We start from the raw sequence: 23,971 nt of genomic DNA on the forward strand, positions 1-23,971 counted from the left end.
GGGAAAGGGCATTTTGGCAGGACTGCTGCGTCAGCCCAGTCATGAAGGCATGAAATGCGGAACACGTTTGGGGGAGAGCAGGCAGGCTGGGATGAGGGGTGCTGGGAAGCTGGCTCATGGCTCCATGGAGCCTGGGTGGGAGGGAACACAGAAAAGGCCAGGAAAGCAGTCAGAATAATCCTGGTGGGCGATGAGGAGGAGCTGCCCTGCCCACTGGCCCCTGGCCACCAGGTGGGGAGCAGGGTGCTGCTGGGGGAGGTGCTTTTCTCAGGAAGAACCAGCTGGCCTTGACTGGTTGCGAGGCATGAGGGGCAGGAAGAGGTCCATGGTGATTTTCAAGGTCCCAGCTTCCATAGAGGCCTGTACCGTTTTCTGGGTGTCGTGTTCAAGACATTCAACAATCAGTGGGGTTGAGGGTCTGGCCAGTCAGGAGCAATTCTTCCACCTCATGGGTGCTAGAGGTCCCTGCTGTAGTCATGCTGTGGGGTGTTGCATGTGGGAGGTCGCAGGGCTACTGGGGAGAGGCTGGGGTGACAGAGAAGTGGAGGCCCTGGGGCAGCAGTTATTTCCCAAGCGAATGTAAGAATTTACTTGTGTTAACAAGTAGGTTGAGCTGAATTGCTGCAAATCCGTACTGACCCGCTGTCATCAAGAAGGAACTCCAATAAGGAGAAGATGACCTTATTTGTTCCGGAACCAGTTGGAATGCACAGGATGCCTGCCTGCTGTTGGTGTGGCTTTGTGCTTGCTAATCTTCCATCTGGAAACTGGGGCGGCATGACATATGCAGCAGTAATAGCCGAACCCCCGGGGTCCCAGCAGTTGCAACTCTGATGTTCTTTCCTTCTGCGCCCAGTTTATTCCTGAGTCTGCTCGCTTCAATGTCTCCACTGGGAACACTCAGGCTGCCTTGGCCACACTGGAGCACATCGCCAAGATGAACCGCTCCGTCATGCCAGAGGGGAGGCTGGTGGAGCCCATCCTGGTAAGTTCCCAGCCAGGAGGTCTCTTTCCCCCACCAGCCACCTCCTCGGGGAAGGGTGGAGGGGAGGGGACCTTCACTCTGGAGCCCTGCCCTGGAGGGAAGAGAAAAGAGCAGAGTAGACTGGGACAAAATCCAGCTGCACTCAGAGCCCGGTGGCCCTGGAAAGTTCCCTGCCTTCGTTTTCCTCATCAATGAAATGGGAATAGTAACATCTACCTGGTGGAGCTAGTCACATGATTTGGCATCATTGTTTATATCGGTGAGAGATTGTTTTATAATTTCGTTTTCTTGTGCTGGCCTTATAAATGATATAAAATTGTATAAATGGTAAGTGGTCTCAAACTTAGAAACCTCATGAAATGATTTGTAGTGCTTTTTAATTTACTTTTTATTTTTTAAAATATTTATTTATTTTTGACAGAGAAGGGGGAGAGGGGCAGAGAGAGAGAGGGCAGAGAGAATCCCAAGCAGCCTCCACACTGCCAGCACAGAGCTTGACGTGGGGCTTGAACTCATAAACTGTGAGATCGTGACCTGAGCCATTGCCAGGAGTCAGATGCTTAACCAACTGAGCCCCCAGGCACCCCCCTTTTAAATGATTTTTTATTTTTATTATTTTTCTTAACGTTTATTTTTGAGACAGAGAGAGACAGAGCATGAACGGGGGAGGGTCAGAGAGAGAGGGAGACACAGAATCCGAAACAGGCTCCGGGTTCTGAGCCATCAGCGCAGAGCCTGACGCAGGGCCCGAACTCAACAAACTGCAAGATCATGACCTGAGCTGAATTCGGACGCTTAACTGACTGAGCCACCCAGGCACCCCTAAATGATTTTTTAAAACACAGTTTGGCATTTACAGTCTAATGTTTTCAGGACTCTCAAGGTCAATTTGAAATCATTTCTCACACCAGTGCTGACCACCCACCCGTAGGCAGGCTGATCATAAGCTCTGGGAAGTTTGACCAATGGCACCTCCCTCACCTGTCCAGCCAACTTGGAGTGCTTGGTGAAACTTGCCTCGAAAGTAGTTTATGCCTAATATTTTTTTTGAGGTGAGGGGTGGGGGATAATGATGGGGTGTTACGGGGAGTTTTTAAAAGTATGAATCAATTTATGTAAAGGTCACAGTCTACTTTTGTTTAAGACTTTTGGTTGAGTCAATTTTGGTAACATATATATTTTAGAAAATTGTCCAGCTCATCTAAGTTTTCAAATTTATTGATGTAAAATCCCACTGTTCCCAGTGTTCTCTGATGAGTTTCAAAAATCTATGTATGTCCCCTCTTTCATTTTAATGCTGTTTATTTGTGGCTTCTCTCTTTTTTCTTGGTCCTCTTACTAGAGGTTTGTATAGTAACTTCAAAGAACAAGAGTTTTTGTTTTTGGTGTTGTTGTTATTCTCTTTATTGATTTTTTTTGGCGGCCTCATTAATTTCTATTCTTTGTTTTCTTCTTTAGCTTTTTATGTTTTTCTAGCTTCTTGAGTTTAGTACTTAGCTCATTTGTTGTCAGTCTTTTTGATTTTTAATGAAGCATTTAGCTACATTTGGCAAGTTTTGTTAGAGAGTAATTTTATTTTTATTTCTATTTTGTAACTGCTATGAACTTCTCTTTAACCAGTGTGTTATCTGTTAACACTCTTTTGTGTTCTTTGTTTCTAATTTAATTGCATTTTGGTCAGAAGATGTTATCAATTGTTTGGAACTTTGGAGACTTTTCTTTTGTTCTCTACATAGTGACTTTTCATTGATGTTCCATGTGTGCCTCAAAAGAGCGTGTGTTCTCATTGTATGTATTTTGTTATACGTTGTTAATTGTGCCATATAAATACTGACACTTGTGCTAGGTTTTGCTTAGCTGAGCTAACAGTTTGCCAATAGATGGCTTTGTTGATTTCTCCTTATAAGCCTGACAGTTTACTTCATATAATTTGAGAATATCTTGGTGCTTCCTAGCATATGATTGGCTTAATTTTATGGATAGATTTTATTATGATGTCACTTCTTTATACTGCTTTGGGCCTTACATTTTATTTTCGCTCATATTAGTGTATTGAAACTAGCTTAGGTTAGCATTTTTGCTGATGGATCTTTTTTCCAGACTTCATTTTTAACTTTTCTGTGTTACTTTGCTTTAAAGTTGTTTCTTCTAATTATATAGCTGATCTTTTTTTTTTTTTTTCACTCAGTCTGGTATTCTGTGTCTTTTAGCAATGAATTTGATTCAGTTACATCTATTGTGATTACTCACATATTTGGACTTCTGTCATTTTATTTTATAATTCCTCTTGACCATATATTTCCTTTTCTCCTTTCCTACCTTTTACTAGAGTGATTCAGTTTGATTTTCTCCCCACTGTGTTTCCTTCTACTGGCTTATAATTTATTCATTCTATTCCTTTTATTATAGAGGTAGCCCTTAAATATTGAAAATGTGCTCCCACAATACCTATGTTTTTTAGTATCTTTATTTGCCATCTGAACAATACAAGGACCTTGAAAATATTAATTCTGATCTGCCCCAGTCTCATCTTCCAAATTATTTTTGTCTGATGTTTTGGTTTCCTGTTGTTTATAAGTTTTCCTAAATTAGACATTACTTTCTAAGCAGGTATCTATTTAGGTTTATTAATGTTTTTACTGCTCTCTTTTTTAGTGGTTTCAGACTTAATTTTTACACCTACATTCTTGTATCCTTCTTCTTCTTATTTGGTTAATTTGGTTTCATACTTAATATTTAAATGTTGGACCATCTGGGTTTAACTGAATATGAGAAACATGGTACAGGTCTAGCTTTGTCATATCCAAATGGCTAACCATTTGCACTCATATATTTTTATTGAATAATTCATCCTTTGTATATTTGAATCTATTTTTGAATTCTCTATTGTGTTCTAATGACAGATTTGTAGATTCAAGTATATATGGGGACTTATTAAGTAATAAAGAGGGCATTTCATGTTGTTGGGAAGAGGATAGAGATTAATTGTTGGTCCAATGTGATGCTTTTAATAACAGTATTTTTTTGTATTAGTAGGGTAAGTCCCCCTTGTCAAAATTCTTCTTCAGAATTTTCCAAATTATTTTCTGAGTACTATTTTTCTAGAACAGCTTTGAAGTCACTTTATTAAGATCTTCTCCTAATTTCCCTCCAAAATCTAAGAGAGTTTAATTGGGATGGTGTTGGGGCACCTGGGTGGCTCAGTCAGTTAAACGTCTGACTTCAGCTCAGGTCGTGATCCCACGGTTTGTGAGTTCAAGCCCTGTGTCAGACTCTGTGCTGACAGCCCAGAGCCTGGAGCCTGCTTCGGATTCTGTGTCTCCCTCTCTCTCTTTGCCCCTCCCCTCTTCCCGCTCTGTCCCTCGTTCTCTCAAAAATAAATAGACATTTTTTAAAAGTTTAATTGGGATGGTGTTGAAATTATTAGTTAATACATAAAGAGAATTGATACCTTTATAGTATTAAAAATTCTTGTTTTGATAAAAGTATATGGTTCCCACTCTTCGAGTCTTTTTATATTCCTCAGCAACATTAAAAAACAAAAAACAAAACAAAAAAGACTCTTACCAGAAGACTGAATTTCCTGAGGGGAAAGTTCTCATATATTTTTTATCTCTATTCTTTGTTCTCTTTATTTTTATTTATTATTTATTTATTTATTTATTTTTGAGAGAGAGAGAGAGAGAGAGAGCGCGTGCGCACATGCACATGAGCAAGGGTAAGGCAGAGAAAGTGTGAGAGAGAATCTCAAGCAGGCTCCGTGCTGGGCACAGAGCCTGATGCAGGGCTGGATCTCACAACCCTGAGATCATGACCTGAGCTGAAATCAAGAGTTGAACCCTTAACCAACTGAGCCACCCAGGCACCCTTTTTCTCTTTACACACACACACACACACACACACACACACACACACACACATTTTTTATTTGATACTTAGAGAAAATCCCTATGAGGTAGGCAAATATTATTACTTTTATTTGTCAAATTAAGAAACTGACCTCAGAAGGGGGACCTGGGTGGCTCAGTTGGTTGGGTGGCTGACTTTGGCTCAGGTAGTGATTTCACAGCTCGTGAGTTCCAGCCCTGTGTCAGGCTCTGTGCTGATGGCTTGGAGCCTGGAGCCTTCTTCAGATTCTGTGTCTCTCTCTCTGCCCCTCCCTGCTCACACTCTGTCTCTCTCCCTCTCTCAAAAATAAATAAACATTAAAAAAAAAAAAAAAAAAGAAACTGACCTCAGAAAAGAAAAGTGAAGAATCCAAGATTCTAAGGTGAGTATAGTTGACTTTTGAACAACACAAGGGTTAGGGGCACTGTGGAGTTAAAAATCTATGGGTAACTTTTGACTCCTCAAAAACTTTACTAATAGCCTGTTATTGACCAGAGGCCTTACTGATAACATAACCAGTTGATTAACATAGATTTTGTATGTAATATGTATTATATACTGTGTTCTTACAATAAAGTAAGCTAGAGAAAAGAAAATGTAATTAAGAAAATCATAAGGAAGGGATGGGGTGCCTGGGTGGCTCAGTTAGTTGAGTGTCCAACTCTTGAATTCCCCTCAGGTCATGATCCCCAGAGTTGTGGGATCGAGCCCCGCATCAGTCTCTGCACTGAGCATGGAACCTGCTTGAGATTCTCTCTTTCCCTCTGCTCTCTCCCCTGCTGTCTCTCTAAAAAAAAAAAAAAGTCATAAGGAAACATTTATACATACATTTATACACACATTTATAGTACTGTGCTGTATTTATTAAAAACAAATCCACATTTAAGTGGGCCTGCATGGTTCAGATCCACATTTTTCAAGCGTCAACTGTAATCTTTTTTTTTCCAGGCAAGGTTTTTTAAAAGTTTTAATTCTAGTATAATTAATGTACAGTGTTGGGTTACTTTTAGATATACAGTATAGTGACTCAACAATTTTATACATTGCTCGTTTCTCATCATGATAAGTGCACTCTTAATTTCCTTCACCTATTTCACCCATCTCCCCACAAACCTCCCCTCTGGTAACCATCAGTTTGTTCTCTATAATTAAGAATCGTTATTTTGTCTCTTTTTTTCTTTGTTCATTTGTTTTGTTTCTTAAATGCCACATATGAGTGAAGTCATGTGATACTGTCTTTCTCTGACTTGTTCCTCTTAACATTATACCCTCTAGATGTACCCATGTCATTGCAAATGGGAAGATTCACTCTTTGATGGCTGAGTATTATTCCACTGTACTCATACACCACCTTTTCCTTATCCATTCATCTATGGATGGACACTTGGGTTGCTTCTATAATTTGGCTTTTGTAAACAATGCCACAGTAAACATAAGGGTGCACATATCTTTTCAAATTAGCGTTTTGGTATTCTTTGAGTAAAGACCTAGTGATGTGATTGCTGGATCATGTGGTAATTCTATTTTTAATTTTTTGAGGAATCTTAATACTGTTTTCTATAGTGACTGCACCAGTTTGCATTCCCACTAACAGTGCTAGAGGGTTCGCTTTCCTCCATATTCTCACCAACACTTGTTGTTTCTTGTAGTTTTTTTTTTTTTAATTTTTTTTTTCAACGTTTATTTATTTTTGGGATAGAGAGAGACAGAGCATGAACGGGGGAGGGGCAGAGAGAGAGGGAGACACAGAATCGGAAACAGGCTCCAGGCTCTGAGCCATCAGCCCAGAGCCCGACGCGGGGCTCGAACCCACGGACCGCGAGATCGTGACCTGGCTGAAGTCGGATGCTTAACCGACTGCGCCACCCAGGCGCCCCCTGTTTCTTGTAGTTTTTAAAAAATGTTTATTTATTCTGAGAGAGAGAGTGAGTGCCTGCACATTTGTGAGTGGGGAAGGGGCAGAGAGATAGGGAGAGAGAGAGAGAGAGAATCCCAAGATACAGGGCTTGATCCAATGACTGTGAGATCATGACCTGAGCTGAAACCAAGAGTTGGACACTTAACATACTTAGCCACCCAGGCTCACAAGAAACACTCTGTTTCTTGTGTTTTTGATGTTACTCAAAATTAACTATAGTGAGGATATATCTCATTGTGGTTTTGATTTGCATTTCCCTGATGGTGAGTGATGTTGAGCATCTTTTCTTGTATCTGTTGGCCATCTGGATGTCTTCTTTGAAGAAATGTCTGTTCATGTATTCTGTTGTTTTTTAAATTGGATTTTTTAGGGTTTTTTTTTTTTTTTTTGGTGTTGAGTTGCATAAATGGTTTATGTATTTTGGATACTAACCCCTTATTGGATATGTCATTTGTGAATATCTTCTCCCATTCAGTAGGTTGTCTTTTAGTTTTGTTGATTGTTTCCTTCGCTGTGCAGATGTTTTGTATTTTGATGAGGTCCCAAAGTTTATATTTGCTTTTGTTTCCCTTGCCTCAGAAGACATGTCTTGAAAAATGCTGCTATGTCACCGTCAGAGAAATTATTGCCTGTGCTCTCTTCTAGGACTTTTATGGTTTCAGGTCTCACAGTTAGGTCTTTAATCCATTTTGAGCTTATTTTTGTATATGGTGTAAGAAAGTAGTCCAGTTTCATTGTTTTGCATGTAGCTGTTCATTTTTCCCAGCAGCATTTGTTGAAGAGACTGCCTTTTTCCCATTGCATACTCTTGCCTCCTTTGTTGGAGATTAATTGGAACATACAATTGTGAGTTTATTTCTGGGCTCTCTATTCTGTTTCATTGATCTTTGTGTCTGTTTTTGTGCCAGCACCATACTGTTTTGATTACTATAGCTTTGTAGGATATCTTGAAATCTGGGATTGTGATGCCTCTGGTTTTGTTCCTCCTTTTCAAGATTGGTTTGACTATTCAGGGGTTTCTTGTGGTCCCATACAAATTTTAGTATTATTTGTTCTAGTTCTTTGAAAAATGTTGTCGATATTTTGGTAGGGATTGTAGTAAATCTGTAGATTGCTTTTGGTAATATGGACATTTTCACAATATTTTTTCTCCCAATGCATGAGCATGGAATATTTTTCCATTTGTGTGTGTCATCATTTTGAAGCATAAAGTTCAGTGGCATTAAGTACATTCAGGATTTTGTCGTCATCCTGAACAGATACTCTGTGAGGTGATAACTCCTCACGCCTATCTACCCCAAACTTCTGGTAACTTCTGCTTTCTGATTCTAGGAATTTGCCTATACTCTATTTCATATAAGGGGAATTATACAATATTGTGTCTGGCATATTTCACATTGCTGCCTGAAACAGGTGTTCATTAATGCTCATCTCGCTGTGGGGTTTCCTTCGACTCATTGTAAGCCTCTGCACAACCAAGAATGATCGGCTGCCAATCCCATTGGTTCTTCTAAAACGGTGGCTTTTACTCTAGTCTCTGTCTTTCTCACAGCCACCTCCTTGCCCCATGCTCCGTGATTTCATCTAGCACAACACAGTCAGACAAATTGTCTTTAAACGTCAATACCACCCCTGCTGCTCAGGAGCCTTCAGTGCCTCCCACCTCCGCCCCTCACAGTCCCTGACTATGAGTGAAGTCCAGAATCCTCATCCCAGCATTTAAGGCTTCCTGTGACCTTTATCAATCAGCCTTTGCATCCTTAGATCCATGGCTAAGCGCAGACTTGAATAGGAGGAGGAAAGACAGAATACAAGGATGCTGGACATATGACAGAGCAAAAGGCATCACCAGAGAGGTGGGGAATGACACAAAGCAGGGACACCAGTGATACGGAGAAAAGTTGTAGGTTCTTACCAGGGCTGGCATGGCAGTTGGAGAGCCTATTCTTTTGTTTTTTCCTCTCCCAGCTTTATTGAGATGTAATTGTATAAGCTTAAGGTGCACAGTGTATTGATTTGGTACGCTTATATATCTCAAAATGTTAGCTGCCATAGAGTTAGTGAACACTTCTGTCATATCACGTAATTACCCTTTCTTTTTTTGTGGTGAGAGCATGTAAGAGCTACTCTCTTAACAAGTGTCAAATATATTACACAGTATTGTTACTGTACTAAATTACTAAATTGGAGAGACTCAATTCCCATAACAACTACGCTCCCTCCTCCACCCCTCTCTGGTCTCCATCTTCTCTCCACATTCCACATCCTCCCTACCCCTGCCTCTTACATCCTTCTCCTTTCTCCCCCTTCCTTTTCCTCTTCCTCCTGCTTTCCTTCTCTCGCCTTCAGCATGCAGCTTCCATCCATATGCCCATCAGAGGGTCTTGTCCATCTTCGCCATTGTCTCTTGTGCGAGGCCCCCAGATACAGAGCTACAAGTCATTGACCCTGCCTTCAAGACTCTTACACTCTGCTTGGTGAGATGAGGCTCACACAGCAAAGAATCACCCACAGAACAGTCAGATGTTAGAACCAGGTGAGTGGCATAGGCAACAGCGTATAGGATTGGAGCAGAGAGGTGACCAGGAGCCAGGGCAGTTGAGCCCCCTTGAGGGGATCGCTGCGGCAAAAGTCAAACCCTGAAAGGAGAGGCAGCCTCAGGGGACGAAAGAGGAGGAATGGTGTGAGTCAAGACCAGAGGCAGGAATGTGCAGTGGATTTGGTCACACCAGCTGTCGTCAGAATGCCATGCGGAGGAGGCTGGACGAGATGGTATGGGCAGACCAGCCTGTGCAGCTTCACAGCGCAGACACGGAGATGAAAAGCTCCGGGCACTGGCTAAGGAAGAGCCACACCACAGATGAGATGAGTGAGTCCACCATTTTGGCTTGTAGTCAAAGGTTCATGGGCAAATAATTTATGTGAATGCAACTTGTAATTCATTATGATTCACTGCAGACTCATCATTCTGAATCTCCGGTTACACTCGGGAAGTTGAGGGGACCATAGTCACACATAAAGTCAAGGGGGCATGTCAGAAAGGTAGATGGGCAAGAGTCAGGACTAGTACTTAGAAGACCTGGATAGCAGGCTGGCTCTGCTGCCCACCAGCTCTGTGACCTGGGGCAAGTCACTTACCCTTTCTGGGCCACATTTTCTGTATTGGAAAAATGGAAGGCTAGGACTAGTTCAGAGGTTTTCCAATGATAAGTAGCCAGAGCCCCAACATGTAAAGCAGATGAAAGAGGACTGTCAGTTGCTCCCCTGTTTCCACAGTGACCTCTAGGAGCTGAGCCTAAAAGTCACTGGAACAGCAGTGTCCCTGGCTGGCTCTTGATCTAGGGGTTGTAAGCTGGAACCCCATGGTGGGCATGGAGGTTACTTTTTTAAAAAGTCCCCCAAGCAAGCTCCTTCAAACTGAAACTTTCTGTGACAACAAAATCCAGGATGCCTGGTTTACTGCTGGTCTCGCCAGAGGGGACCTGTAATTTCAGGTCTATTCGTGAGAAAAGAATAGTTGGTTTTCAACAGAGCACCCCTTGAAGCATTCCTAGCTTTATTTATTTTTTTAAATATGAAATTTATTGTCAAATTGGTTTCCATACAACACCCAGTGCTCATCCCAACAGTCGCCCTCCTCAACACCCATCCCCCACCCTCCCCTCCCTCCCACCCCCCATCAACCCTCAGTTTGTTCTCAGTTTTTTTTTTTTAATTTTTTTTTCAACGTTTATTTATTTTTGGGACAGAGAGAGACAGAGCATGAACGGGGGAGGGGCAGAGAGAGAGGGAGACACAGAATGGGAAACAGGCTCCAGGCTCTGAGCCATCAGCCCAGAGCCCGACGCGGGGCTTGAACTCACGGACCGCGAGATCGTGACCTGGCTGAAGTTGGACGCTTAACAGACTGCGCCACCCAGGCGCCCCTGTTCTCAGTTTTTAAGAGTCTCTTATGACTTGGCTCCCTCCCTCTCTAACTTTTCTTTCCCTTCCCCTCCCCCATGGGTTTCTGTTAAGTTTCTCAGGATCCACATAGGAGTGAAAACATATGGTATCTGTCTTTCTCTGTATGACTTATTTCACTTAGCATAACACTCTCCTAGCTTTAAATAACAATCCACCACTGCCCAATCATATATAACCCATCTTTGTTTATTTTTATTCAAAATATTTAATTAGCACTGACTATGGATAAGACTTCTGCGAATCACCCTACAGACACAAAAAGAAGTCAGACATTCTATCCTTTTTCCACATGTATGCCAGTTTTTCCTTACACAATTCTCTTGCTATGAAAAATAATACTATTTTTCATTTCAATATGAAGTTTAAAAGAATCTTCCACCAAGGGTGCCTGAGTGGCTCTGCGGGTTTAGCGTTTGACTCTTGGTTTCTGCTCAGGTCATGATCTCACAGTTTCATGAGTTCAAGACCCATGTAGGGCTCTGCACTGACAGCATGGAGCCTGCTTGGGATTCTCTCTTTCTCTCTCTCTCTGCCCCTCTCCTGCTCGCTCTCCTCTCTCTCAAAATAAACAAACATATAAAAAAAGAATCTCCAATCAGCTTTACAGTTATACTTTTCATGTATCCTATTTTCCATGCTCAGCTCCACCATTCACCAGCACTGGTGAGAAGAGGAAGAGAAAAAGGGTTAGAGTCTTCAATTCAATGGGTTGGTCCTTGTCAGTGATAATAAAAAGCACGCAGAGGTGCCTGGGTGGCTCAGTTCATTAAGTGTCTGACTTCAGCTTGGGTCACGATCTCACCATTCATGAGCCCCACAGCGGGCTCTGTGCTGACAGCTCAGAGTGTGGAGCCTGCTTTGGATTCTGTGTCCCCTCTCTCTCTACCCCTCCCCCACTGCGCTCTGTTGCTCTCTCTCTCTCTCAAAAATAAACAAACATTTGTAGAAGTTCAAAAAGAACTTAAAAAAAGCATGCAAAGACTGACTGGCTGAGATGGACGTGCAGAAGCAATGATCTGTGGGCCTGGTGAGGTGCACTCCTGGGAGTTGAGTGGTTCTCTCGCCCCACCACATTCCCAAGCTGTTCTTGTTTTCTGTTCTCCAAAATACTAGAGAAAGCTTTGCCAGTCCTTAAGCCACTAAATCTAATCTCCCTGTCCCTTTTCACTACCCCAGGAAAAAAGAGGAAGATTTGCAGACCTATTGGATGCTAAATATTTACGGACCACATTACAGATCTGGGTCATATGGTAAGAGTGTAATTATTTCAAAATGACTTCTCAATAAACACAAAGCTGACTTAAGTAAATCCACTCTGTGCCACTGGACAGAAAAACCACAGGCTGACTCCAGCAATGTCTTATCTTTCCACCACCACCACCAACAAACCAATAAGTAAATGAACCAATTTTTTTTTAAAGGAGAAAGAAATTGTCCATGACCAGTGTTTTATTTTTCATATGAGCTCACGTTTTAAACTTTTGTAGTCTGGGTTTTTTCCTCACCACATGATGGAAAGGGATCCTTTGGAGTCATCAATAATCAAATTCAATGGAATAGGCTATGGCAGTTTTCTTTGTACTTCACATCTCTGTAGCCATAACCTTGGGTCCAGAAAGATTTTCTAAACAAGATACAAAAAGTGCTACTACATTAAATTAGGAGCTCTGTGCCGTGAGATATGAACAATCTGAAAAGTAGGTCACCAACTGGGTGAAAAAATTTCTAAAATATGTACCAAATAAATTCATATACATATTATAAATATCTCAAAAATTACAAGACTGGACAAGAAAAAGGTACACAACGCAGTAGAGAAATGTTACCCTCTATCTCAACAAGAGACTTGAATAGGCATTTGACCAAAATTGTATTAAATAAACATATGAAAATATGCTCAACCTGAAAGTCACCAGGGAAATGCAAATTAAAACCAATGACACTGTTACATATCCACTGGAATGGCTAAAATTGAACAGATTGACTACACCAAGTGTTAGGAAGAATATAAAGTAAGTGGAGTCACACGCTGTTGACTGAAGTTCAAGTTAAAACCACTTTGGGCAACCGTCTAGAGGTATTTATCACAGTTGAAAATAAGCACAGCCTACAGCTCGGTAAGTCCACGCATATGTTTCCACCTAGCGGAAATGCATACATATGTTTACCACAATATATTTTTACATGAATGTCCATAGAATTATTTTATTTGCCACAGCCCCAAACTCTAAACAGCTCACAATTCCATTAACAGTATAATGGATAAATAGTGTTACATTCATAAACTGGAAAGCTATACAGGAATGGAAAGGAGATAACTAGTTATCTCCATTCAACATCGCTGAGTCTTACAAATGTCATAACGAGCAAAAGAAGCCAGACACACAGGTATGTATTATGCAATTCCATTTATATAAATAGAGAAAGCAGACAAAACTAATCTATAGTGTTTCAATTCAGAAAAGTGGTTGTCTGTCTATCTGCTTTTCCCGGATGTAATAATTATTAATAGGTTCGTATGTCACCTCCTAAGATGTTAAGTTTTAAAATATTCTTAATATTTGGAAATTGAACTCAAGCTACTTGAATAACAAGGGAGAGTATTATAATTACTTGTGGGGTGTTTTTTTATATTTCATTATGAAAATTTTCAAATTCACACAAAAGTACAGGATACTATGATGACCTGAAACTGACCCGTCACCCAGATCTGACAGTCGATAGTCACTCATTATTGCTTCAGCTGTTTTCCTGTGCTGACATATTTTCAAGAAAGCCCAGGCTTCATGACATTTCAACCCCAGATACTTTAAGACTCTCAATTACTTGAGGGCCTTTTCTTAGATGACTCCAATTCTACAATCAACCGATGACAGAGATGAACAGTCATCTGATTAAGATCAGCCAATACCCAGAACATTTGTGATTTCCCCTGGTTTTCCCTATATGTGTCTTTTACAGCTGACTTTTGCAACAATTTCTGTAAAGCTGAGAGGAGCAAAAGGGGAGTTTCTGAGAGGCTGATACTATTCCTTTTCCTGACTTTGATACATGAACTTTTATATAACTCTATATCTCAACAAAAATATTAATTAAAGAATAGACAGAATAAAGACAGGAAGAAAACATAAAGCAAAAGCAAAACCCTTCTGTTCTCCTCTCATGGCCTGCTAAAGACACTTGGGGATAGGCAGGATTCTAAAGATGAACCCCAAGATTACCAGCTTCCATTGATTTAATCACACACTAATTTGAGTGCTCATGTGAAAGGACTGCATAGATGTAAATAAGGTTATGGGCCTTAAAATAGGGAGAGTATCCTGGATTAAGCAAGTGAGCCCAATCCAATCACTTGAGTTTTATTTATTTATTTATTTTTAAAATTTATACTCAAGTTAGTTAGCATTTAGTGGAATAATGATTTCAGGACTAGAATCCAGTGATTCATCCCCTACATATAACACCCAGTGCTCATCCCAACAAGTGTCTTCCTTAATGCCCCTTACCCATTTAGCCCACCCCCTGACCCCCAACCCCTCTAGCAACCCTCAGTGTGTTCTCTATAGTTAAGAGTCTCTTATGTTTTGTCCCCCTCCATTGTATTATTTTTGCTTTCCTTATGTTCATCTGTTTTATATCTTAAATTGCACATATAAGTGAAGTCATATGATACGTGTCTTTTCTCTAATTTCGCTTAGCACAATACCCTCTAGTTCAATCCATGTTGTTGCAAATGGCAAATGGCAAGATTTCATTCTTTTTGATTGCTGAGTAATATTCCAGTGTGTGTGTGTGTGTGTGTGTGTGTGTGTGTGTGTGTGTGTGTGTGTATGACATCTTTATTCATCCGTTGATGAATATTTGGGCTCTTTCCATACTTTAGCTATTGTTGATAGCACTGCTATAAACATTAGGGTGTGTGTGCCCCTTTGAAACAGCACACCTGTATCATTTGGATAAATACCCAGTAGTGCAATTCCTGGGTCACAGGGTAGTTCTATTTTTAATTTTTTGAGGTACCTCCATACTGTTTTCCAGAGCGGTTGTACCAGTTTGCATTCCCACCAGCAGTGTAAAAGGGTTCCTATTTTTCTGCATCTTCACCAATATCTCTCGCTGCCTGAGTTGTTAATTTTAGCCATTCTGACAGGTGTGAGGTGTTATCTCATTGTGGTTTTTATTTTATTTCCCTGATAATGAGTGATGTTGAGCATTTTTTCACGTGTCTATTTGCCATCTGGATGTCTTCTTTGGAAAATGTCTATTGATGTCTTTTGCCTATTTCTTCACTGGGTTGTTTGTATTTTGGGTGTTGAGTTTGATAAGCTCTTTATAGATTTTGGATACTAACCCTTTATCTAATATACCATTTGCAAATATCTTCTCCTAGTCTGTCGGTTGCCTTTTAGTTTTACTGATTGTTTCCTTCACTGTACAGAGCTTTTGTTTCCCTTGCCTCTGGAGACATGTTGAGTAAGAAGTTGCTGCGGCTGAGGTCAAAATTGCTGCGGCTGAGGCCTGCTTTCTCCTCTAGGATATTGATGGCTTCCCGTCTTACAGTTAGGTCTTTCATCTGTTTTGAGTTTATTTTTGTGTATGGTGTAAAAAAGTGGTTCAGGTTCAATCTTCTGCATGTCACTGTCCAGTTTTCCCAGCCTCATTTGCTGAAGAGACTGTCTTTATTCCGTTGGATATTCTTTCCTGCTTTGTCAAAGATTAGTTGGCCATATGTTTGTGGGTCCATTTCTGGGTTCTCTATTCTGTTCCATTGGTCTGAGTGTCTGTTTTTGTTCCAGTACCATACTGCCTTGATGATTACAGCTTTCTAATACATCTTAAAGTCTGGAATTGTGATGCCTCCAGTTTCAGTTTTCTTTTTCAGGATTGCTTTGGCTATTTGGGATCTTTTCTGGTTCTATGCAAATTTTGGACTTGTTTGTTCTAATTCTGTGAAAGATGATGGTGTTATTTTGATAGGATTGCATTGAATATGTAGATTGCTTTGGGTAGTATCGACATTTTAACAACATTTGTTCTTCTAATCCATGAGCACGGAATGTTTTCCATTTTTTTGTGTGTCTTCTTTCATAAGCTTTCTATAGTTTTCAGTGTATAGATTTTTCACCTCTTTGGTTAGGTTTGTTCCTAGGCATTTTATTGGTTTTGGTGCAATTGTAAATGGGATCGATTCCTTGATTTCCCTTTCTTCTACATTATGGGTGCATAGAAATGCAACTGATTTCTGTGCATTGATTTTTATATCCTTCAACTTTGCTGAATTCATAGATCAGTTCTAGCAGTTTTATTGTGGAATCTTTTGTTTTCCATATAGAGCATCATGTTGTCTGCAAAGACTAAAAGTTTGACATCCTCCTTGGCTAATTTGGATGCCTTTTATTCCTTTGTGTTGTCTGATTGCTGAGGCTAAGACTTCCAATACTATGTTGAATAACAGTGGTGAGAGTAGACATCCCTGTCGTGATCCTGACCATAGTGGAAAAGCTCTCAGTTTTTCCCCATTGAGGATGATATTAGCAGTGGATCTTTCGTATATGACTTTTATGATCTTGAGGAATGTTCCTTATATCCCTACTGTCTTGAGGGTTTTTAATCAAGAAAGGATGCTGTATTTTGTCAAATGCTTTCTCTGCATCTATTGAGAGGATCATGTGGTTCTGGCCCTTTCTTTTATTAATGTGATGTATCACACTGATTGATTTGTGGATAGTGAACCAGCTCTGCCTCCCAGGTATAAATCCCACTTACAATAGTGAATAATGCTTTTAATGTATTGTTGGATCCGGTTGGCTAGTATCTTGTTGAGGATTTTTGCATCCATGTTCATCAGAGAAATTGGTCTGTAGTTCTTTATAGTGGGGTCTTTGTCTGGTTTTGGAATCAAGGTAATGCTGGCCTCATAGAATGAGTTTGGAAGTTTTCCTTCCATTTCTATTTTTGGGAACAACTTGAAAAGAATAGGTGTTAACTCTTCTTTAAATATTTGATAGAATTCCCCTGGAAGGCCATCCAGCTCCAGACTCTTGTTTTTTGGGAGATTTTGAATTACTAATTCAGTTTCTTTAGTGGTTATGGGTCTGTTCAAATTTTATATTTCTTCCTATTTCAGTTTTGGTAATTTATATGTTTCTAGATATTTGTGCATTTTTTCCAGGTTGCCTAGTTTATTGGCATATAGTTGCTTATGATATTCTCTTATTATTGTTTGTATTTCTGTAGTGTTGATTGTGAGCTTTCCTCTTTCATTCTTGATTTTATTTATTTGGGTCCTTTCCTTTTTCTTTTTGATCACACTGGCTAGGGGTTTATCAATTTTGTTAATTCTTTCAAAGAACCAGCTCCTAGTTTCATTGATCTGTTCTACTTGTTTTTTGGTTTCCATAGCATTGATTTCCTTGCTATTCTTTATTATTCCCTGTCTCCTCTGGTTTTGGGTTTTATTTGCTGTTCTTTTGCCAGTTTTTAAGGTATAAGATTAGGTTGGGCATCCGAGACCTTTCTTCCTTCCTTAGGAAGGCCAGGATTGCTATATACTTCCCTCTTATGACCACCTTTGCTGTGTCCCAGAGGTTTTTGACTGTAGTAGTATCATTTTCATTGGCTTCCATGTGCTTTTTAATTTCCTATTTAACTTCTTGGTTAGACCATTCATTCTTTAGTAGGATGTTCTCTAATCTCCAAGTATTTGTTGTCTTTCCAAATTTTTTCTTGTGGTTGATTTTGAGTTTCATAGCATTGTGGTCTGAAAATATGTACAGTGTGATCTCAATCTTTTTGTACTTATTGAGGGCTGATTTGTGTCCCAGTATGTGATCTATTCTGGAGAATGTTCCATGTGCACTTGAGAAGAATGTATATTCAGCTGCTTTAGGATGAAATGTTCTGAATATATCTGTTAAGACCACCTGGTCCAGTGTGTCATTCAAAGCCATTGTTTCTTGTTGATTTTCTGCTTAGATGATCTGTCCATTGCTGTAAGTGGTGAGTTGAAGTCCCCTACTATTATGGTATTGTTGCCAATTCTTTATATTTGTAAATAATTGATTTCTGTTTTTGGGTGTTTCACATTGGGGGCATAAATATTTATAATTTTTAGATCTTCTTGGTGGATAGACCCCTTAATTATGAAATAATGTCCTTCGTCTCTTGTTACAGTCTTTATTTTAAAATATAAATTGTCTGATATAAGTATGGCTACTCTGGCTTTCTTTTGGTGACCATTAGCATAATAGATATTTCTCCATACCCTTACTTTCAGTATGAAGGCGTCTTTAGGTCTAAAATGGGTCTCTTGTAAACAAGATATAGATGGTTATTGTTTTCTTATTGATTCTGTTACCTTATGTCTTTTGATTGGAGCATTTAGTCCATTGACATTTAGAATGAGTACTGAAAGATATGAATTTATTGCCATTGTGTTGACTGTAGAGTTGGAGTTTTTGGTCATGTTCTCTGGTCCTTTCTACTCTTTGTTGCTTTTGGTCTTTTTTGTTTCACTTCATCTTTTCTCCTCTCAAAGAGTTCTTAAAATTTCTTGGAGGACTGGTGTAGTGGTCATGGACTCCTTTAGTTTTTATTTATGTGGGTAATTATGTCTCTATTTTGAATGATAGCCTTGCTGGATAAATAATTCTTGGCTGCATATTTTTTGATTCAGCACATTTAATATATCCTGCCACTCCTTTCTGGCCTGCCAAGTTTCTGTGGATAGGTCTGCTGTGAATCTGATCTGTCTTCCTGATAGGTTGACTTTTTTCCCCCTTACTGCTTTCATGATTGTTTCCTTGCCTGAATATTTTGTGAATTTGACTATGATATGCCTTGTTGGTGGTCGGTTTTTGTTGAATCTAATGGGAGTTCTCTGTGCATCCTGGATTTTGATGTCTGTGCCTTTCCTCAGTTTAGGAAAGTTTTCCACTATGATTTGCTCACATAAATCTTCTACCCCTTTTTCTCTCTCTTCACCTTCTGGGACTCCTATGATTTGGTTATTCCTTTTTAATGAGTTACTGAGTTCTCTAATTCTTATATCATGCCCTTTTGCCTTAGTTTCCCTCTTTTTTTCTGCTTCATTATTCTGCATAATTTTGTCTTTTGTATCACTGATTCACTGCTCTGCTTCATCCATCCTGGCTACTATGGCATCCATTCGAGATTGCATCTCAGTTATAGCATTTTTCGTCCTGACTAGATTTTACCTCTTTTATCTCTGCAGAAAGGGATTCTATGCTTTTTTTTCAACCCCAGCTAGTATTCTTATTATTGTGGTTCTAAATTCTAGTTCAGACATCTTAGATATATGTGTTGATTAAATCCCTGGCTGTTATTTCTTCCTGTTCTTTCTTTTGGGGTGAATTCCTTCTTTTCATTATTTTGGAGGAAAAAAAGAATTAATAAAATTAAAATTAAAATTAAAAAATTAAGAACAACACAAAAAATCAAATAAAGGAAGCTAGATCCTAGGTGTGTTTTGGTCTGGAGCTGAAAGAAGCTTGAGGGGCGCCTGGGTGGTGCAGTCGGTTAAGCTTCCGACTTCAGCCAGGTCACGATCTCGCGGTCCGTGAGTTCGAGCCCCGCGTCGGGCTCTGGGCTGATGACTCAGAGCCTGGAGCCTGTTTCCGATTCTGTGTCTCCCTCTCTCTGCCCCTCCCCCGTTCATGCTCTGTCTCTCTCTGTCCCAAAAATAAATAAACGTTGAAAAAAAAAATTAAAAAAAAAAAAAAAGAAAGAAGCTTGATAGAATAGAGAAAAAGGGGAAAGAACAAAAAAGAAAGAAAAAGAAAAAATTTTAAACTTTAAAAAAATGTATAGAATAAAATGAAATGGAGAAAGTAAAATAGAATTAAAAATTACCAAAAAGTGTAAAAAAAGGTAAAAAATTTTTTATAAAAACAGAAAATAAAAATATTTTTTCTCTTTCTGTATCCAAGAATAAGAAAAGAGAAAAACAATGAATAGATAGATCAGTGAACAGAATGAAATCTGAATGAAATTACATCCAGTTTCTACTAGAAGCACTTTATAGTCTGTAAACTAAGCAGGTGAAGAGACTTGTGGTCATCCTCTAGGGCTTGGTTGCTGCATTTGAACAGGGCTTGATGTAAGAGCTCTGTACTCCACTAGGTGGCACTGCTTAGCTTATTGCGGTGGATTGGTGTGGTGTGTGTGTACATGTATGCACAGGTGTAGGAGAGGTGAAAATGGCATCACACAGTGACCCAGTCTGTAGCATCAGAACTCTGCCCTACTCAACCAGCCATCAGGCACCCCTCCTTTATCTCCAGCTTCCATCCACTTCCTGCTTCTCCACTGTCCGTGACCAAGCTGTCAGCCTGCCAGGTGGCACTGTTTCCTAAATTTTACCTCAGATGGGGCTTTGTTTCCAAACCTCTCACTTTTGAGGGCCCTGCAGTTTGGGCCTGCCCTGACCCTCTGGGGGAGGGTCTTGCTGAGCAATGGCCAGGTGCCAGCCTGACTCTGTGAACACTTGTGCAACCGCAACACTGCAGAGACCCAGAGACCCAGAGACTTTTCTGCCCCAGAAAAAGTTTGCATGATTGTGTAGCATCAGTGGTTCAGGGACTATGGCAAATCACAGCACACAACTGGCACCAGGTTTCACCACATTCTGTTGTCCTTGTTCCAACACCAGCAAAAGTGGCTGTTCTCCAGGGTCCACTAGGACCTTTTCCCGTGGGGAGGCCGCACAGCCTCTACCAAATGTCCTCTCAGCAGGGGAACTGCCTCTCCCTGTGTGGCCCAAGGACCCTTTGGACCTTGCTGCCAGTTCCTGGGGATTTGCCCTTCCCATCAGAGCACCGCCACGTATTGGGCTGAGGACTTTCCAGTGTTGCTCTGCCCTATTTATAGAGTCCTAATGGTATTGAAACCCTCTCCTTTTTCCTTTATCCCTTTCTTGTTCAGACCCTTCTGGGTGTTTCCACTCTTTCTTTTTCTCTCCATCTGCTTTTTTGGGGGGAGTGCTTTTCCTATACCTCCCCACATCTCTGTACTCTCTCCACAAACTAAATCAGCTCCCAACCCTCCGTGGCTTCTTTCTTCCCCCAGTTCACCTCTCTGCACTGTGTATCTGCCAAATTCTGTGGCCCAAGTTATGCAGATTGTTGTGTTAATCCTCAGATCAATTTTCTAGGTGTGCAAAATGGTTTGTTGCTGATCTAGTTGCATTTCAGGGACAAGAGAAGCAGAGAACTTCCATGCTGCTCCGCCATCTTGGCCCTGCCCCCTCCCCCAATAAGATGCTTTAAAAATCACAAATGCCTGCTTTGTAATTCTAAGAAAAGGAATTGTTTTGAAATTTTCTGGAACACCCTACCTATTCTTAAGGAGAATGAAACAAAAACAAAATGAAACAAAGTACGTAGAGTATGACATCAAAATGGAAGACTCCAATCACTTGGGTTTTTAAGAATAGAGTGATTTTTCCAGTTGGAATCAAAGATGGAGCAGAGAAGAAAGCAAGAGGTGAGGTGGGCGATTCCAGAGCCTGAGAAGGATTGGGTCCACACTCACTGACTGAAGACAAGCAATGAAGGAAGCCTGCAGAAGCTGAGAGCAACTGGTCAATAGCAGCACAGGAGGGGCACCTGGGTGGCTCAGTCAGTTAAGTGTCCAACTTCAGCTCAGGTCATGATCTCACAGTTCGTCAGTTTGAGCCCCACGTGGGTTTCTGTGCTGACAGCTCAGAGCATGGAGCCTGCTTTGGATTCTGTGTCTCCCTCTCTCTCTCTACCCCTTCCCCGTTCATTCTCTCTCTCTGTCTCTCTCTCTCTCTCTGTCTCAAAAATAAACATTTAAAAAGAATAAAAACAAATAGCAGCAAGCGAATGGAGAGGAGTTTTCCAGCCCCATGGAGAAAATTCTGCCTAGAATCTGGAAAGATTCTTCCCCCCACACCTAGAAAGGAATGCAGCCCTGCCTACACTTTGATTTCTGTCTCCTGAGGCTCTGAGCAGAGAAATCAGTCAGACCCATACAACTTCTGGCTTACAGAACTGATAGAATAAATGTGTGTTGTTTTAAACAAGCAGTTTTGTGCTTCAAACTCCCTCACTGACTGTGGGGTCCTCCGGGATCTGGTTCTAGGCTGTGTTTGCAAATCCATTTCCCACTCCAGTTCCCCTGCACACCACCCCCAGGCTCCATGAGATAGGTGAGACTTGCCTTCCATGCCCTTCCCACCCAGTGCCTCCTGTCCTGTCTGCTAGAAGAGGGAGGGGGGGGTGGGGGGCTTCTATCCCCTTCTCTCTACTTCTGGTGGCACTGCCCCTCCTTCAGGCTGGTGGCAGCCATTCTAATGACTGGCTTCTCTCACTTCCAGGCTGGGAATTTCTTTCGCCTACTATGGAGTCATTCTGGCCAGTGCCGAGCTGCTGGAGCGGGACTTGGTCTGTGGCTCGCGGTCTGAGTCTGAGGTGGTGGTGACTGTGGGGGACACAGAAGGGAGCCAGAGTCCCTGCCACTGCCACATGTTTGCCCCCTCTGACTACCAGACCATGATTATCAGCACCATTGGGGAAATTGCTCGTAAGTGTCTACCTCTGGGTATTGGGTCCCTCTCTGTGGCTCCTGCCTGGTAGAGCTGAACAAGTCCCCACATCTTGCTGACATGTCTCCAGTGCAGATTGGTATAGGGAGAAGTCTGGAGGAGTAGAGCTTTGAATTACTGTATTATATCAATTCTAGGATGCGTGTTTTCCTCCATGTTTTGACATCTCTGAAAGTGAGATGTGTCTTACAGTGGCATGTTAGATTTCAATTTGCAGCACTGTTTTTGTTTCAGTAGACATAAAATAATGGTACTTAAAAATCAACAGAAACTTGAATTTGATGAAAAACAGTATAAACCATTTAAAATATAGATCTAGCAGGGTTTCAATTAGTGATTGACCTACATGTTGTAATAAGAATCTTGGGCATAAAATATCCTTTATATATATGCCATTGCTTTTCATTCTTGGACCTATGAGGAAAAAACATATTGAAGGGGAATCCTGAGTTTGATGATCATGTTACTGGGTTTTGGCTGGAACACACATGAGGTTTGGATGAAGTTGCCTCTTTCTTAAATGACAGTGAGGAATCCTTGCCAATGTTGGTAAATGCATCTTGCTTTCAAGATTTCAGAAGTTGTTATTGTCATTTGCTTTCTAGTGAATCCTTTCAATATCCTGGGCATTAATTTCCTGGGAAGACGGCTGAGTCTTTCTATCACCATGGGATGTACAGCCTTATTCTTCCTTCTTCTCAACATTTGCACATCAAGGTATTTTCTCTCTGGTTGCTTCGGAACAATCTAGTTTTGTGCAGTGGCTTTAAGTTGGAGTTTCTTGACCTATAGTGTTCATTGGGGGAAAGAACCTTTCATGAGCAGAGTAATGAATAGGCTGCTGGTCTTACTGGAATGGCCTTTCTGTTCCATGCCACCCCCACTTCCCTCTTCCACAGACCCAGCCCTCTATCAGCTATTCCAGGGTATAGGTGCTAGTGCTGGTGCAATCATTGCACCCACCAGGATACTTAGGATCTTTATGCAAAGCTTCCTGGAATCTCAGGACTGTAATTGTTTACCAAATTTCCTGGACCATTATTAAGATAGTTCAGGGAAACAGGTAATATACCTGTGGCATAAAAATTTATTTCACTATTACTTTGCAATCCTTAAATGTCCTCAATTATTGTTCTGTGAACTGCATTGGTTTTGGAGGGTGGTGGCAGAAGATGTGCTAATCTGGGATTGGGGGGCAAGCTGGAATTTCCCCCTTTGGGGAGAGGGGGGACAGGAAGTTGGGTTAAAGGTTGGAGTCAGGCATTTACTTGAGGACCCCACAATCAGGCCAGTTGAGAAGCAGCATCTCCTGGGACTTGGTTATCTGTAGGCCTGTGTTAACACCTGTAATGCTCAGTTATGTAATGTGAGCACTTGTCAGGGCCATGGAAGGCCCTCCATCCTTTCCTAACTTCTCTGGCATCTTGTTTCCTAGTGCTGGCCTGATTGGCTTCCTGTTCATGCTGAGGGCTTTGGTGGCAGCCAACTTCAACACCATCTATATTTACACTGCTGAGGTCAGTTGTTGGGAGGGGCTTGGGTACACCAAGGCATGCAAGGTGAGCTACTGAGGGTCTCTGTCCACAGACAATGCATCCTAGCTTCTTTTGACTTTGAATGATTTTCT

At 41.0% G+C, this 23,971-nt stretch overlaps 1 protein-coding gene across 2 annotated transcripts in view; it reads left to right on the top strand.

Annotated features, from left to right (window-relative positions):
• The window catches only part of SVOPL (SVOP like), a 70,719-nt gene that overhangs the window by 23,555 nt on the left and 23,193 nt on the right, over positions 1–23,971 (top strand). For both annotated transcript variants that reach the window (XM_086689103.1, XM_086689111.1), the window contains 5 exons: positions 857–985; positions 11,934–12,007; positions 22,117–22,322; positions 22,950–23,061; positions 23,780–23,861. In XM_086689103.1, coding sequence (XP_086545229.1) covers positions 857–985; positions 11,934–12,007; positions 22,117–22,322; positions 22,950–23,061; positions 23,780–23,861 — 603 coding nt within the window. The remainder of the gene's footprint in view (positions 1–856; positions 986–11,933; positions 12,008–22,116; positions 22,323–22,949; positions 23,062–23,779; positions 23,862–23,971) is intronic.

The sequence above is a fragment of the Puma concolor genome, chromosome A2, assembly GCF_028749965.1.
Source record: "Puma concolor isolate L17-30 chromosome A2, mPumCon1.1.hap2, whole genome shotgun sequence".
NCBI classification, from domain to species: Eukaryota; Metazoa; Chordata; class Mammalia; order Carnivora; family Felidae; genus Puma; species Puma concolor.